Raw genomic sequence first — 17,462 nt, 5'->3', positions numbered from 1 at the left:
TTGGTTGTCAGAGACCAGGAGAGGAGGTGGGAGGGAACTGGAGAGGGACTGCTAATGGATATGGAGTTTTTCCCCTGGGGTAGGGGAATGAAATGTTTTGGAATTAGATAGTGGTGATGGTTGTACAATTTTGTGAATATAGTAAAAAGCACTGAATTTTATACTCTGAAAGGGTTCATATTTTGGTATGTGAATAATAATTTTAAAAGTTCTATAAATATTTAAGAAAGAGATCAGCATTATGACCTACATACCTGGTTGAAATGGATCTGTCTTTAATCTTAAGCAGACTGGCAGCTTACATGTTGCCCAAATGAGCTTCTGTACTTGCCAGCTGTGAAAGGCCTAATTGGAGGAACATCCATTGGATGTATGTCCTTGAACATTTAACACTTTGGTCAGTTTTCTATTCCCTTTGATTTTCTAAACCGGCTTTTTGCCAGCCTCTCATTCAGGTAAAGCTCTAAAAATGTTATGATTTAAGTTACTGGTGAAGAAAATATTGGGCAGACAGACACATGTAAGGATTTTTACCATTAAAATTGGATGGATTCCATACATACGAGCTGATTTATTCAGCCTGATCTGCAAGGCCTCTTAAGTTAGAGAATATATTCTTAACATAGGGCTTCCCTGGTGGCTCCGATGGTAAAGAATTCGCCTGCTGCCAGAGAGTAGGATTCAGTCCCTGCGTTGGGAATATCCTCTGGAGGAGGGCATGGCAACCCACTCCAGTATTCTTGCCTAGAGAATCCCATGGAAGGAGCCTGGCAGGCTACAGAGTGCGGGGTCACCAAGAGCTGGACACGACTGAGCGACAAAGCATACATTCTGGACATGAGAATCATTAAAAACTACCCCTGCAAAACCAGGAGTCATTATTTTTCCCCCAAACTTTAACCTTTTTAGTTTGTATTGGGGTATAGCTGTTTAACAGTGGTGTGGTGCTTCAGGTGAACAGTGAAGGGACTCAGCTGTACATATATTCTCCCCTAAGGCCCCCACCCGTCCAGACTGGCACGTAACATCGAGCAGAGTTCCACGTGCTGTATACTAGGTCCTTGGTAGTTCGTTATCCATTTTAAATACAGCAGTGTGTACATGACCTTCCCTAAATCCCTAACTATCCCTTCCCCACAGCAACCATAAGTTCAGTATGTGAAACCATTTTTAATTCTTTGTTTATGTAGGTGGCAATTTTATGTCAGTTCCTCAGAGAGATTGACTACAAAACAGCCTTTAAATCACTGCAGGAACAAAACAGGTATGAACGGTTTTTAAAATAGAGTTGAAATTTTCTGCTTAAGGAAGATTAAATAACTGAATTCTGTTTTTCAGTCATGATGCAATGGACTCCTACTATGACTACATATGGGATGTTACCATTTTGGAATATTTGACTTGTATCCTTTCATTAACATATGTGTGTGTTACTAGAACAGTTCATTTTCTGTAAATTAAAGACGTATTTAATATTGTGTATTTTCTAAATAAAAAATGAAGAACAGAACAGAGACTCTATATCATGATATGTAATAGTATTAAATTTATTATTCTTAACTGATTCATTTAGATCTTCATCATAAAAGAGGAGAAACAGATAAAAGACAAATTGCAGTAAGTTATTTTGTGCTTTGGTTCTTCAATGATATACTTAATTTCCCTAATACTAAACTATTTCTTGTCTTATACAGTGTTGGTGTCCTTACCGTGGTCTGCAAGGTTGAGAGGGACCTGACCTCTAGCTAGTCACTCGACTCCCCTTTGCTAAGTTCTGCTACCCCAGTACCCCTACCATTCTTTGAGCATGCCAAGAACATTCACCACCGAAGTGTCTGTAAAATTTTCTCTTTCAGGAACATTCTTTTTTAACTTCGCTCAGGTTTCTCCTCAGTTGTCACCTTCCTAGAAATCATTATTTTCCTGTTGTTGTTCAGTCGCTGAGTTGTGTCCCACTCTTTGCGACCCCATGGACTGCAGCGTGCCAGGCTCCTCTCTCCTTCACTGTCTCCTGGAATTTGCTCAAGTTCATGTCCATTGAGTCGGTGATGCCATCCAATCATCTTATCCTCTGCCCCCTTCTCCTTTTGTCTTCAGTCTTTCCCAGCATCAGGGTCTTTTCTAATGAGTTAGCTCTTCCCATCAGGTGGCCAAAGTACTAGAGCTTCAGCATCATTCCAATGAATATTCAGGGTTGATTTCCTTTAGGATGGACTGGTTGGATCTCTTTGCAGTCCAAGGGACTCTCAAGAGTCTTCTCCAGCATCACAATTTGAAAGCATCAGTTCTTCAGCGCTCAGCCTTCTTTATGGTCCAACTCTCACATCCATATGTGACTATTGGAAAAACCACAGCTTTGGCTATGAGGACCTTTGTTGGCAAAGTGATGTCTCCGCTTTTTAATACATTGCCCAGGTTTGTCATAGCTTTCTTTCCAAGAAGGAAGGGTCTTTTAATTTCGTGGCTGCAGTCACCATCCACAGTAATTTTGGAGCCCAAGAAAATGAAATTTCACTGCTTCCGTGTTTTCCCCTTCTGTTTGCCCTGAAGTGTTGGGATCAGATATGATGTTAGTTTTTTGAATGTTGAGTTTTAAGCTGGCTTTTTCACTCTCCTCTTTCACCCTCAAGAGGCCATCTAGTTCCTCTTCACTTTCTGCCATTAGAACGGTATCATCTGTGTATCTGAGGTTGTTGATATTTTAAAGCTTTCTATTTGGACTAAACTGTATGGCCATTATTTAGAGGCCACAGAGTGACAACAGCATCTTTAAAAAAAAAAAGAGAAAGGCAAGGAATGTAGTGCCAGTTCCACTTTATTGGAAGCTACTCATTGTTTCATTTACAACTTAACCAGCTTTGGAAGGTAATGCTGAAAATTTCTCAGTACCCTGATGAGATTTCCAGATTACCTCTACTTGTATCATTTTTTAAGCCCCTTCTTGGAAGCTTAAACCTACCTCATTAGCTCACCTAAACGCTAACCTAGTTGTTCCTCTGCATGCATCAAAAGATGTATCATCGACTTATCCAGCTCCCCAACATTCCAAGTTTCATTGTCCCCTTATTCTTCATCAACCTCCAGTATCCATAGCCAGGCCTTTTGACAGAGTTACTCTATTAAGATCTGCCAGTAATCCGTCCCTTTCTTACCTGTTGACTTTCATATTTCTCATGATCATGAGATGTTCAAGTTTCATGACCAAGTCCCCAGTCTGTCAACCCTTTCCCAACCTGCCTTCTTTCCTACTGGCCTGGAGTACCGCAGACACTGGCTTGTGTACTCCATGGCCTGCAGCCTTAGTTGGCCCCTGATTTCTTTTGTCCACCTGCCAGTAGTCAGCGGTCTGCCTTCTTTTTAGGGAATATTTTAGATTTTTGCCCTATTAAGTATTCAGTAGGTTCTTATTTTTTTTTATATGCGGTAGTGTATATATGTGAGTCCCAATCTCCAAATTCATCCCCCCCACACTGTTATCCGTAAGTTTGTTCTCTGTCCGATTTCTGTCTTATACTTTGGACTTATTTAGCCAGTTGTCTTCAGGATATTTTGTTCGAAATAACTCTAGTTATTCCCCACTACTAGGTTTTTTCACGTGCATTCTTTCATATTGAAATAGCATTATTAGCAAGTCCTCCTACCCACTAACCTGATGATCATTTCTGAATAGTCTTGGCTTCCTTCAGGCTACCTTTCAAATAGTCTGTTGTTTTTTTTTAAAAAAAAACTTAGAACTTCTTTAAAAGTAATTTTAAGATCTTAAAACATGCTCTCACAAAACATTCCATGGCAGAATGCTACTATAGATTTTTATCAGGCTGAAGTATTTCTTTCTAATCATGAAAGAGATGGGTCACTATATTTAGTGCTGAGCAACTAGCTATTTTTACATATATATAGAAAGTGAAGCCCCCAAACATGAATTTTTATTTTTTTGAATTATTTTTTAGAATCTTTTAAAAATATGTCAGATTACATGCAGACTTTATTTAGTGATATTTTTAGTCAGATAAACTTAAATGAATTTACTTAATATTCTGAATATAATTCCACAAACTATAGTAATTGGTCTTTTCCTTGAGTGCTTCCAGTCTTAATTTCTTCTACACCTCTTAGCATCTACAATTAGAGGTTCAGTTATTGTTGTTAGCAAATAGGTAGTTTTATATTATGTATACTAGCAAAGCTTTGTTTTTGACCAGACCTCTAACAACATCACTTTTCTGTTTTGGAAGATCAAAGCCATCGGCCAGACAGAACTGAATGCGAGCAACCCAGAAGAAGTGTTACAGCTGGCAGCGCAGAGAAGGAAAAAAAAGTTTCTCCAAGCAATGGCGAAACTTTACTTTTAAGCAGTTAGTTACAATTTTTAACTTTTATTTTTTAAATGATGGGCTAAAAATAAACAGTATTAAAAGATTAAGTTTATATAATACATATGTACATATTTAGTGGCGTTTTCTTTTCAGACAGAATACTGAAACATATTAGTTTAAAAAGGAAAACTATACAGAAGACTTCATACCATAACAATAGCTTAAATTTATAATTTCTTCCAAGGAAAAAGAGTCACATGTTCAATAACAATAAACTAGTAAATCTAGGATAATTTTCTAATCTACTTTTGAGGCTGACATTTCATTTTTAAAAAAACTAGAATATTTAAGAGTAGCTATATACAGTAAGTTCTATGTCAAGGTTTTGTTGCTTTTTTAAATAAATAGATTTCTAGGAGTCAGTATACATTTACTGCTTTTCTGCCTTAAGAAAATAGAAGTTTAGGTCAAGTGTTAAGCTTTATCACTTTGACACTGTCCTTAACTCATAATGTAAGAATTTGAAAAGGACCTTAGCAGTTTTGCAAATATAAATAAAGCCTTAGTCACACTAAATTAAGATAACCCTAAAGATTTTTTTTAGAGTAATAAAGTGACTTTTCATATAAATAGTTTGAAAGGGTACTTAAGTTTTTCGCCCCAATTGTGATGTACAAAGAGTTATTATAAAGCAAACTTTATGTCAAAGCCCCAAGTAGGAGCCACAGCATTTATCTTGTTTATAACTTCTTTGGTATTCCCACTGTTCAGAGTACAGTTTAAACACCATGTTCATCTAAGCTTTACTGGTTAAAAATGTTACATATAGCAAGGCAAATAAAAATAGTCAAACAGATTAAAGTTCACCATTTTTTAAAAATTCAAGTTTTATAATAGCTTGCTTGCTAAAGCAGCTATAGATAAATTAGTCACCTTATTACAAAACTAAACCTTTGTAAACAAGTTTAAATTTTATTTTCAAGAACCAAATTGCACTAGTTAAGAGTTTATAAATTTTGAGAATCTAAAAACTAGATTCAAAGTACTGTATCATTTAATACACCCTTTAAGGTAACAGTTATCTAGTTGAAAATTCCAATGATGAAATTCCTAGTTTATCAAGATAAACATAGCAACACTGGGTCAAAAGACTTGTTATGGCATAAATCGTGGCTGGCTTTTATCCAGCCAGTATTGGGAATGAAGTCATCTTTGTAAACAAGTACTGCTGTTTCTTTAAACAGCTAACATGGGAATTAAATACATTTCCTCCTTAGTGCCAATTTTAAGTGGTTTTTAAATCAAAGAATGGCAGTGAAACTTGGGAATTGGCAGGACAGTCACAGCACTATTTTCCTGTAAAACGTAAGTAGTTAAGTTCCATGAGGTGCTGTGCAGCACTTCATCAGTTCCAAGTTGTTTGCTCAGTTAACTTCCTTAGTGTTTTCCTGGTGGTTTTTCAGTGCTCTTCGGTGGTGTCATAATGCCTCCATTGCACACTGGTGACAACTGTCCCTCCTTTCTGAAGGTGTTTACATAATTTACTTCATCCTATACATGTGAAGAAATCATGTAGAGATTAACAGCTAAGATAAAGCATTGATATGATAAAACAAAGTCAAACCAGACTCTTAGGCTTAATGTAATGGTCTCTTTATGTCTTTACAACTGTGACTAGTTATATTCTAGAGGTTCAACAATATTAACTGCCTGCGACCAGGTATTTTTAAAATAGCTGGAGTACTGGTATTATCTTGAGACACTTAACAAATCTTGATTGGACTTCAAAGCTAATTTTTATTAGGTTTTCTACATTTGAAATCAATGTCCTCACTGGAACTGTCTATCCCCTTACTATCTTATATAACTGCCTGAAATATTCCATTAGTATCCTTACTGTCAGTTTCAATGCCTTATCAAATAGACCAAAAAATAAAAGAAACATACCAGCATAGCCAGATAATTTGTATGTGTCTGTATGTTGTGTCTGTCTTCCATAGAAATCTTCTTAAAAATCTTAAGCTTCGCTGGGCTAGTACTTTTTACTACACTGACAAAAGGTACCATCCAGTCTACACATTCAGAAATGTTGTCCCATTCCAAACCTAGATAAAGAAAAGTTAGAAAAATACATGTATCATTAGAAAAATACATACATATGTTTCTGTTATATCAGAAACATGATTACTGTATTTGCTTGTGCTTCAAAATTTCAAGTTAATTAAAAACTCATGTAAAAAGGAAACCAAAACAAGCACATAAAATAAACCAAAATCAACAAGTTTAGCAAGTCAAAACAGATTATTCCTCTTAAACTGTTTATAATGTGACTATTTTGAGGGAGAAAAAGACTTTGAGCTTTTTCCAGTACATGCTACATAGGGAATTGAAACTGTCAAAACCCAAAAACTTAAGGCAGAGCTGTAATCACACTGACTAACTTCAAATGGATTTAAATTCCATTTGACTTCATTTTTAAATAAAATATTTACTTATTTGGCTGCCCCGGGTCTTAGTTGCAGCATGTGGGATCTAGATCCCTGACCAGGGAGGCATCTGGGCCCCTGCATCAGGAACGTGGAATCTTAGCCATTGAACCACGAGGGACGTCCCAACCTTAATTTTTACTTGTGGATATACACTGGATTAGAAACTACTTATAATAGAAGGGAAGATAATTGCTAAACTGCTTTTTTCCATTAAAATTTTAAAGTCTTGTTTAGCAGGATGCTAAGTTCATAAATAGTCCCTTCAAGAGTTGTAAATTGGTAAGAAAAGAACAAAAAGCACGGTCTTACCTGAGGCTTTCTTAACCACTTCAATAGAGGTAAAGTGGCATAAGGCAGCAGCAGCCAGTATTCTGTACTGGAACTCTAATGAATCGATGGCTAAAATACACAGATCTAAAAGCTAACAGAGGAAAAAGTGTAAGAAGGAGTACCACATGTCATCAGACAGCTAGCATGTTAGAGTGCTTATGATGTGGACCATAAGCCAAGAATTGCTAAAACTGCAGGCATCCAAAGAGAAATAAACCGCCATCCAAAGGAAGTTCCAGTCTTGTTAACAGACAAGTAAAGGACTGTTACAATGTAGCATGCATATCCTATAGTGCCCTGATCCAGAGCAGGGAAGACTCTGCTTAAATCAGTCTTAACAGAGGAGGTAGCCAGAGAGAGAATGTTCTAGATATAGGAAACAGGATTTACAAAGATAAGTGAGAAAGTATTTTCTGTGGAACTCCAGTATTTCAGAACACAAAAAATATGAAATGAGGACTGTCTTTCCCTCATGTTTTTAAAAAGGGAGCTGCTAGAGAGTTAAGGCCTAGAAAAGGTCTTTAAGAAGTCAGACCTTTATAGTTCTGATTATTCTACTTATGAGAAGCAGGCAGGAAAGAATAGTACCCTCCTCCTGTACTTTCTTAGAATATTTATTACACACTGGCCTAGGAAAGTTTAAACTTAAATTTTTAAACAATGGTATAACTAAATTAGGTGATTTTAATTCCAATATGTAAAGTAGATTCCATGTATATTCAAATACAAGATGGTACGATAATTATATTGCAATAATTTTATACCATTTAAAACCTGAAACAACTGGCCAAAAAATATTTCTCTGTTAAATCAAAAAGGTATTTAACTGTCTTACCTCATTCATACTCCTGGTGAAAAGTGCTCATGATGTATTTAAACTCAAGTTTAAAAACTTTTCTACAATTTTCAGTTAGCAATGTAAATACTGGGACAGAATTTTATGCATCAGGAGCTTTGTTCTAGTCAGTTAAGGAGTGAATTTAATTCAGTATGCTGTCATTTTGTTGTATAGCCTATTTAACACTAAAGAAATACACTAAACAAAACCTGTAATTAATAACATTAGCATATAAACAATAAAAATATCAATACCTGAGCAATTTGAATGAACTTTTCCTGAGAATACTGAGGTAGAAGAACTTTAGGAGCATCTTTAAGAGCATCAACTTGGAGGAAAAGATTTAGCCAGGAGATGACCGTTACAGGACAAAGTTCCCATTTTAAAGCCTGTTAATGAAATTAAAATGCCTGTTAATAAGTGTAGTTATATATACACCACATTATATGGATAGTTCCTTAAATAGCTGTTTTAAGAAACTTTCTTTAGGCTTATTTCTTCTTATTTTAATGGAAATATTTATAGGTATCTTACCATCTAAAGTGGCTTGTGTTTTAGTCTATTACTGATATAGACTCCTTTATTATACTCCAGTTATCTTTATTTACAAAGTTCATTGGGCCTATTTTTCATTCCTATTTTTCTCATTTCCTGCAGCCCCTTGTCTTCCAAAAGTGTTCTCTATTTTATTGAAACTGCCCTTTTAATTGCATTCAATGACTCCACAGCTAATTCCATTCAAATCTTCAAAGAATTGATTCTACACTTTTTCTTTCTTTCTGTGATCTCCAGTGGCTTCTATTCAAAGTGTAAAAGTTAAAAAAAAAAAGACAAATCCTAATTTATGATATCTTTCCCTCCACGAAGCCCTGGGACTTTACCTATAAGTCTACAATAGTTAGGATAGAACAGAGAGTCTTAATGCCTGTAGGACCACCCAGAGAATTCCATCGTCTCTTTATATATCCTTCTTATAGTGTACTTCGGGCTTCCTAGGTGGTGCTAGTGGTAAAAAACCCACCTGCCAATGCAGGAGATGCAAGAGACCTGGGTTGGGAAGATCCCCTGGAGGAGGGCGTGGCGACCCACTCTAGTATTCTTGCCTGGAGAATCTCATGGACAGAGGAGCCTGGCAGGCTACAGTCCATAGGGTTGCAAAGAGTTGGACATTACTAAAGTGACTTAGCATACATGTATGCATACACTATACTTGAAGTCTGAATCTAGATAACTTTATTATTAGAACATATCAGAACTATACTAATACAATAACCTACAATGGGAGAAAATCTGAAAAATAATATGAACGTGTGTGTCTGTATATATATAAAGCTGAATCACCTTTGCTATACAGCTAAAACTAGCAACATTTGAAAATCAACTACACTTCAATAATATTTTTTTAAAAAGAACAGTATCAGCATGCCAACAAGATCACATTCTAACATAGAGCTATCAATCTGAATGTTTATAAATATTTTACAACAAATTTGTAATTTATATTTTAATTCATATAGTTTATAGATAACTTACAAATGAAAGTTATACTGTGTTCTCCTCTGTGTCCTATTTATAAAGCCATGATGCTCAAATTTCATAACATACTTTCTAGTAGCTAACATTCACCCTTTAATTTCTAATTCAAGGCCCAATTAAACACCTTTATGCTTCTCTCCCCTACCCTTCTAGTAATAGCTCTTGCCATACATATAGAGAAGAAATAAAGGCAGTAAAATATTTCTCATTCTCTATCTGCTGGAAGTGGAAAAACAACTAAGATTTGAGAATCATTGTTGAGATTCATTTAGTACACATAGTGTGCTACCTATAAGTTTTAAAAATGTTGTTAAACACTTTTAAATTAACAAATAATATTCTCAATATAGGGAAATTTAAAAGATGCAGAAAAATAGTTTACAGGTTAAGCAAATTCCTCTCCTATCTTAGAACTGGATCCTAATACTAAAACCTCAGTTTTCAATACTTACATTGTAGTCTTTGAGATTTAGTAAACTACAGTTACTAAATTGCAAGTAGAAATGATAAAGATATTATTATTACCTTTAATATAGCAAGTTCCATCCTTAAGATATCCTCTTCACTGCAAGCACCATCAGTGACATAAGCAAACTCTTGGAGCTTAGGAGCGTAGATTTCCTTTAAAATGGATTTAATTAATATCAAGCACAGTTGAGACAGACTAAAACAAACCACATATATACACATACACAAACCACATCTAGGCTTCGTTTTTAAAAGAGAGCTTCACAAAGTGATTATAAATCTTTATAAAATAATTCTATGATGGCCAAAGCAACCTTACATTTAATGATATTTTTCATATCTAGGTATCTAAATTAGCCAACTTGTATTGATTGAAAGATTTTTATAGAACTGATTTAAAATCTTAGTTAATAAACAGAGTATTTTAACCAGTGATTTCAGTGACTGGTTAAAACAGAAAGCCAAACTTGTTTTAGGACTGCCTAGCATACTAGACTAAAACAGGATACTCAACAAAGTCTAGAAACTTAAAATGTTAACCTTACTCTAGTACAAAAGTATGGTTAGTCAAACAATAATTTGTGCAGTTTGTTGATGACAGATCTGTCTTAACAGTTCAGAGAACAAGAACCAGAATGATCAGAGGAGTAGAAGAGATGCCTGCCACAGGTGAGAACAGGCTAAAGATCAAGATTAAGTCTAGAAAAATATTTGAAACATAAGAGTATTATTCCAGGTAAGGAGATACTGAAAATATAAACTTGTAAAATTTGGGGATAGCCTGTAAACCTCAAAAGACAAAATGTGGAAGAAAAATACACTTAAGGAAATTAATGCATGATTCAGTCCCTCCCGTATTCTCAAAACTGTACAGGCTTTGAAAACATAAGATGAAGTTACTAATGATCTGTGTTGAACTTAAGAAAAGTAGATTGAAACTATGTGAAAAAAGATTTCAGGCAGAAAAGTTATTTCCTTCTACCCTGGCACTATTATCAGATACAGAAATATTAGGCTGAATTTAGATCATTATTCTAACTGAACATAGCATTTATTGCATTTGATTGGTTAAGTAGGTTTCAGAGACCATTCTGTTGAATCCAAGCACCATAACTAGGTATATAGAGACAGCATTGGTGGTTTTGTTTGGCACAGTGAGTCATGGAACATTTCACCTAGATTCTAGTTCCAGAATCAAACCAGAGACTTATAATTTAAGAGTTTGGGGTAAATATATCTAGGGATAAACTCTGAGAGCTTACCTCAAGTTTGGAAGCAATGAATAATGAGGTAATTCCAATCAGTTGAAGCATATTTTTATTTATATCCTTTTGTGTCAACATAAATCTATCAAAAAAGTCTTGTGCAAGATAAAATGTTTCCCTATGAAGTGTGTATACTTCACATACCTAGACAAGAATCCAAACATTTAAATATTATTCCATTAATTTCTCCAAATTACAAAGTTCCTCTTAGCATACTAAAGAGTTTTCTGAAACCCAACTTTTTTAGGATACCAAATCACAAATGCAGGAAAAAATTAACATGTGCTAACAGGATAAATAAATCTATTACCATCCTCACTGACTCTTAATTAGTTTCATAGGCTTTTTTCCCACATGGATTTAATGTGTTTATTCCAGGTACATTTTGCTAACTATTGATAAGAACTTTTTTCCTATTTAATTTTTATTGATGATAAATGAGTGGGTGTTTTCATGATGCTTAGTTTGTCTTCTGATAGTTCCAAGTGATTCCTTTCATCATTCTAGATATACATTTAACTATAAAATGACAGCGGTGTTTCTTCAATGTTCTTACCTCATTTAAGAAGTAAAGAAGAAAACTGAAATGGATAACATTGGTGATAGTCAAAATTTTTATTGTATTCCTTGTTTCTGACTGTAATGGGAGTTCCCCTAGTGTTACACTATTACTATCACTAATAAGTAGTATCTGTCATTTCCACAATATAGGGAAAGCTTTTAATTCTCAAAATAATTTCATGAAGTAGGGAGGAAACAGGGATAGACATCAACATGTTTCTAATAAACATTTAACGTGGTAAGGAAATGTATTCCTAGTTAATTACACATTTTAAAATCAGGAATGTATATTGAATTTCAAAAAATACCTTTTACATCCATGATATATAACCTTATGATTTTTCTTCCTTAAACTATAAATAGAGTTTCAAATGTTGAACCATTTTTGCATTCCTAGACTGAAAGAATATACTAAGACAGAGTAGAGATTAGTGCTCTGCTGGATTTGACTTACTATCTTCTATTTGGTTTTGTATATGTAATCATATATTTAAGGGAAAATAGGGATAAATTTGATAAGACAACCACTGAATAAAAATCAATTTAATATAAAAAGGAAAAATAAAATCAACAAATTATGCTGAAAAGTTGCATTCATGATCAATAGATATTCAGAAAAAGTCAGAAATCAACTACAGTCTTGTACACATATGATTGAAATATAATCTTCCCTTCTAGTCAGAATAAGGAATAAGATGACCAGATTCAGAAGGACAACATTTTGTACTCGTAAGAACTTTTCTGATAGCTTCTGAGATCTATTCTGCCATGTGGTACTTCTCCCTTAAAGATCACCGTCTCTATACAAAACGGGGAAATTACAGAGCAAATATCCAAGGATTGTGGGAAAATCAGTTTGTTATCAATACAGGTAATCATTTTCTCAATAATAATTTGAGATTCTTTCAGAATTATTATCCAGAAAGGATATGGGGCCTAAAAGAGCATAAACATTCTGGCACAGATTTTTAGGGACTTCTGGATCACTAATTATTTCTTTAATGGTACAGTTTATTTCTGAAATGAACAGAGGAATATAATAAAAGGAAGTTACACGGAGTCTTGAGGGCTTAGGGCTACTGGATATTAAAAGCCTCCTTATCATTTAGGATATAGAAATTAGGATTCCAAATCATAATTTGATTTTGGTGATGAAGGACTTCTGAGGTCTGAAGCCTAGTCCTGGCTTTTCACTTTGCACGAAAGAATTCAAAACCTTGTCAAATTCTGTTCATCTCGAGTATCCTTGGCACCTAGAACAGTGCCTAGTACACAGCAATACTCAGATACCAGGATTTCTAAATGGTGTTTGGGTTGTATGGGATATAGTGGCTGTGTCAAGATTTTACTCTTATCATTTGGTATCATCTGCTGGTGAACAGCACCCAAAAAATGCTTCCTGGGGTCTTTCCTGGTGGTCCAATGGTTAAGACTCTGTGCTCCCAATGCAGGGATTTGAGGGAACTAGGTCCCACATGCTGCAACTAAGAGTTCATGTACTGCAACTGAAGATCTACATGCCACAACTAAGACCATGTACAGCCAAATAAGCACTAAACAACAACAACAAAAGGGCTCCTGGCAATAGGTAATATACCATTAGGGCACATGGAAAGCATATTATGTTTAAATACTTTCCCATCATACAGAGAAAAAGGAAATTTGTACTGCTAGAACATACCTCTAAAAGCCAGTCTAGAAGTATTGACCTCATCTGTGGTTCCAACTCAGAATGCAGAACTTCAAAATGTTTGTCGTGAACATATCTGGTCTCTTTTTTTAACATGTTTAGCCAAACATCTTGTGAACATCCCCAGCTATGGAAAGGCGAAAAATATTGTGTGATCTACATAATATACAGCTACCTGTTTCACATTGAGTAAACTGAACTTCCAAACACTGAATTAGAATTTGGAAGGAACAGCTCTTAAATTAGGAAAAATTGCTACTTTAAGAAACCATTTATTTAACATGAAATTATACAAAGAACTTGGACTATGGTAATCTAAATTGACAGATTTCAAGAATGACTTAGCAGCAGCAGCAAGAAGGCCTTCTAGTCCCCATTTACTTATATTTTACCAAGGCACCGATTTAAGATAACTGTGTCTTATCGAGAATAATACTAAAAAAGTAAATATTTAGAACATATGATCCCAGTAGAGATAGTCTCAATCACCTCCAAACAGATTGTCAGTACCCTGCAGTGGGAATTAGGTGGGACAGGACAAAACGAAGATGGGTGAGTTTAAACATCTGAGTCCATTAATTTGCTTATTAAAGCCAAGTATAAATTACTACATATTTTATATAAGCTGTATCTCTTACTCATTAACTATAAAAAAGTATAGACCTTAATAACTAATCTTGGTAAGAAATAAGAGGAGCTAATCTATCAAAAATGCTGTACATGTTAAAATACTTCAACTTAACAATGTACATAAATTACTTAAACTCTATTAAAAAGGTGATTCAGTTCTGATAAGGCTTACAGTCTTCAGCAAGCAATGAAAATAATGTTACACAATCAATGTTTTAAATACCTATGTCATCTGCAATAGGACTACTGCCAGAAAACATGCTTAAAGACTAGTTTTAAAATAAGCAGTTTTTACAAGTTTTTATATCTTATAATGAAGGCAAAAAAACCCTCAAAATAGCACCATATATCACATCAGTAAATCTTAATCTTTGACATTAAATTATTGAAATTTTTCTTACCTTAATTCAGGTAAAGGTGAAGGATTAATAAAAAGATTTTTAAATCTGTAATTTGTAAATCTGGAGAAGTCACTTGTTCCTATTTCTTTGTGGGGTGTTTCAATGATAATGCAAGGACTGATCCCCCCTGATAATACAGGCGGCCAACAATTCTGTTATTTAAAAAAAAAACAAGAATATATTTGTACAGTAAGAAACCAGCATTTGTCTGAGATCTTTTCTAAATGAAAGCTAATACTTCTAAACAGTCTATAGTTTCCCCCAAACACCATCATTAGCTAACAGTGCTGACAGTCTAGTTAATTTAAGCTGACATTCATATTTAATAGCCCTATAACTCATATCAGTGTTCATAAATAGTAACAGGATGTTTTAGACAACAAATTACAGTTCTGGAAATACAAGACATTAAGTATTGAGGGAGAGGAGAACAAAACGCATCTGTAGTCAAATACCACTTTCAATATTATAAAATTCTCCCTCTATATTTAGCAATAGTGTCCAGGGCACTTCCCCACTCTCTCCACTCCTTTAAGGCCTGTTCCAGGCCTTAAACTTTAGAATACAGGAAGGCAGAACCTTGAAAGTAGAAACAATTACTTAAATATCTAAAGGGCCCTTTCTCCTGTCACTGCTGGCTTCAAAGAGAACCACTATTTCTACAGTGTTTTCTGTACAACACATAGGCAGAGTAGATAGCAAAGGGCTGGGTGCCAGTCTGCCACCGACTTTACATCCTATTTATGCCCTAGAAGCACTATTAGGACCCTCCACTATAGTCAGAGAGGGAACAAAGAGCACTACATTGGACAGATTAGGCGGGCCCTGGTGCACCAGGCAGCTCCTAGAGGGAGGGATTTACAAAGAGGAACCAGCTGCGTCAAGGCAAACTTAACTCTGCAGCTGTAGTAGGATTCAGGGACGTAAAAACCACCCAAAGACAAGCGCCTTCCTGCTGACCCCTAGGGGCATTGAAAGTGTCAGAGGAATCTTCCTACGTCAAAGCAATAACACAATTTTACTTTTGTCCCGCATTTGTGTCCCCCAAACCCTGCCCAGTTCTGCATTACCCTTATTTCATACTGATGTTTCTTGGTGACCTCCTCTTTTCTTTTTTTGACATCCTGGAAAATAAAAAAGTCATGGTTACACTAAGGTCCCAGCAAGGAATTTTCTCTCTCCTCTCTTCCCCTCCTTAACTCACCTGGGCCGTTTTCCTCTTCTTGGCCTGAATTATCTGGGCTTCTTGCGGGGAATCCGTCTGACTGGCCTGGGGCTGCTGTTTAGCTTGTAAACGGCTACTATAGAGTTTTTAAGAAGGAAGTTTAATTAGAAAGTGATTCGTCTCAAAGGCAGCAACTAACTTTGAAACATATTTTCAAGATAAGTAATGTTACCTGCGTCTTGACATTCTCTTCTTTCAGGTGAAGGAAACCTCTGGGGGGGGGCGGGGGTGGGGAGGAAAAACCAGAGTCAAATACGTGGTCATACATACTCCAAGTGCCAGTGAGAGGCGTACACCTAGGTTCCTCAGGAGATGACCCGAGCCATTTTACCCCGATGACTTCTGCGCTGTATTAGCGCATGATTTATTAGACACATGCCTGTATTCCCTCAACTCAAGGTACAGCCCGGACGGGAGTGTCTTCAAAACACATTTTGCAAAGCTCCCTCAGAGCCACTCAGAACGCGCAGGGAAGCAGATGGGATCTTTTCTGCGTCCTGCACCCCTCTCCCTCGGACCCCCACCCCCCACTCCGAGCGGGGCCTGGGCAGCGTCCCCACTTTCCCCCACCTCCCACCCTGCACAAGCCGCGGGGAGAGGGGGGTTGTTGGAGGCGAGACTCTGAGGAGAAGCCGGTTCCGCGCCAATTTGGAGAGCGGCGGTGGCGGGGGAGCAGGGGGCGGAGGGAACTTGTGTCACGTCCTTCAGTCTCCTTTCCCTCCTTCCCGGCCCCGCCGGCCCCTGCCCACCGCCTGGAGGGGCACTGCGACCCCGACTCCAGATGGGAGATGAGGACGAAGAAAAGGCAGTTCCATTTAAAAAGTGGGGGTGGGGGTGGGGTAGAAAGCGGGGTGGTGTGGGGAAACCGGTCGGCTCTGGGAACTTTTCTCCCCGTGAAGGAGATCCTGACCCTCAACCCTCTCTTCTGAGGGGATAGGTCCCCCAATGGGGGCGGCACAGAGAAGCCCCGAGATGGAGGGGCTGCTCCGCGGGCCTCCCGCTTAGGGGCAGCCCTCCATCCCCTGCCACCTCCCAGGTCCCCTGCCAAGGGTCCTGACAGGGACGCGGAACGCGGGAACCCGGCGTCCCCAGACGCCTGCTTCTCAGCCCTGCCCGCTTTCCCTGCCCCCCAGGCTCCCGCCCGCGAGATGGATCGACCCGGGGGTGAGGAGTTGGGTAGGGGTGGGGGGGGGTTTCTTTCCTCCCGCATCCCGCCCTGCGCCCGGCACCTCCTCACCGCCAGACCCGCTACCGCTCGGCTCTCAGCTGGCGCCGGCGCCAACCCAATATATAGGCCGGGCCGGGCCCGCCCCGCGCGCATGCGTCGCAGACTGACACCTCCGTACAGCGCGCTCCCCTCCCCCGCGCGCCCGCCACCCGCCGGCGCGCGCCGCGCCGCACCCTGGCCTCCGTCCGCGCCCGCCCGGCTCGAGGGCCCACAGGGCTGGCTCACCGTGGCCCCCTGCCCTTCCCCTGCCCGCGCGGCCCGGCGGCAGGAGAGACCCTCTCAAGAGGGCTCCGCTCCTCCGCCGCCGCCTCAGCCCTGCTCCCCGCCGCTCGATTTCGTCATCTCCCGCCAGTACGTTTCTGTTCCCTCCCTCCTCTCTCAACTCTCGAAGACCGGGGGTGTCAGGCCGCAGCCCCCGGCCCCGGCGTACGGCACTGTGGAGGTGGCTCGGGGGTGGGGGTGGGGGGCGGGAGGCACAGAGCGGC

The 17,462-nt window shown here is 38.1% G+C and overlaps 2 protein-coding genes across 4 annotated transcripts in view; one reads left to right on the top strand and one right to left on the bottom strand.

Annotated features, from left to right (window-relative positions):
- The window catches only part of INTS8 (integrator complex subunit 8), a 44,844-nt gene extending 40,409 nt beyond the window's left edge, over positions 1-4,435 (top strand). The window contains exons 24-27 of the mRNA XM_019973795.2: positions 1,191-1,264; positions 1,339-1,403; positions 1,574-1,617; positions 4,236-4,435. Of these exons, the coding sequence (XP_019829354.2) occupies positions 1,191-1,264; positions 1,339-1,403; positions 1,574-1,617; positions 4,236-4,352 (300 nt within the window). The 3' untranslated portion in view covers positions 4,353-4,435. The remainder of the gene's footprint in view (positions 1-1,190; positions 1,265-1,338; positions 1,404-1,573; positions 1,618-4,235) is intronic.
- On the bottom strand, positions 3,402-17,400 carry CCNE2 (cyclin E2). 3 transcript variants are annotated; one of them, XM_070802877.1, is made up of 12 exons: positions 17,203-17,400; positions 15,922-15,961; positions 15,729-15,825; positions 15,595-15,648; positions 14,525-14,676; positions 13,485-13,620; positions 11,240-11,386; positions 10,035-10,130; positions 8,228-8,362; positions 7,115-7,226; positions 6,264-6,421; positions 3,402-5,867 (listed from the first exon to the last, which is right to left on the bottom strand). In XM_070802877.1, exons 2-12 carry the CDS (start codon positions 15,933-15,935, stop codon positions 5,754-5,756), a joined length of 1,215 nt encoding a protein of 404 aa, XP_070658978.1. In that variant the 5' UTR covers positions 15,936-15,961; positions 17,203-17,400; the 3' UTR covers positions 3,402-5,753. The 3 variants fall into 3 exon arrangements, with proteins under 3 accessions (XP_070658978.1, XP_070658977.1, XP_070658979.1); XM_070802876.1 differs by lacking the exon at positions 17,203-17,400 and adding an exon at positions 16,987-17,074; XM_070802878.1 differs by lacking the exons at positions 3,402-5,867; positions 6,264-6,421; positions 17,203-17,400 and adding an exon at positions 16,987-17,075 and having other exon boundaries at positions 6,477-7,226.
- Positions 17,401-17,462: the final 62 nt, after the last annotated feature.

The sequence above is a fragment of the Bos indicus genome, chromosome 14, assembly GCF_029378745.1.
Source record: "Bos indicus isolate NIAB-ARS_2022 breed Sahiwal x Tharparkar chromosome 14, NIAB-ARS_B.indTharparkar_mat_pri_1.0, whole genome shotgun sequence".
Classification (NCBI taxonomy): Eukaryota; Metazoa; Chordata; class Mammalia; order Artiodactyla; family Bovidae; genus Bos; species Bos indicus.
This window is presented reverse-complemented; position numbering and strand designations above follow the sequence as displayed.

Excerpts from the sequence above, each read along its gene's own strand:
- CCNE2 (XM_070802877.1), bottom strand. Across the intron at positions 13,621-14,524 it reads TCACCTTTACCTGAATTAAG|CTGGGGATGTTCACAAGATG; the intron begins GTAAGAAAAATT and ends GCCTTTCCATAG. Across the intron at positions 5,868-6,263 it reads CAAATTATCTGGCTATGCTG|GATGAAGTAAATTATGTAAA; the intron begins GTATGTTTCTTT and ends TCACATGTATAG.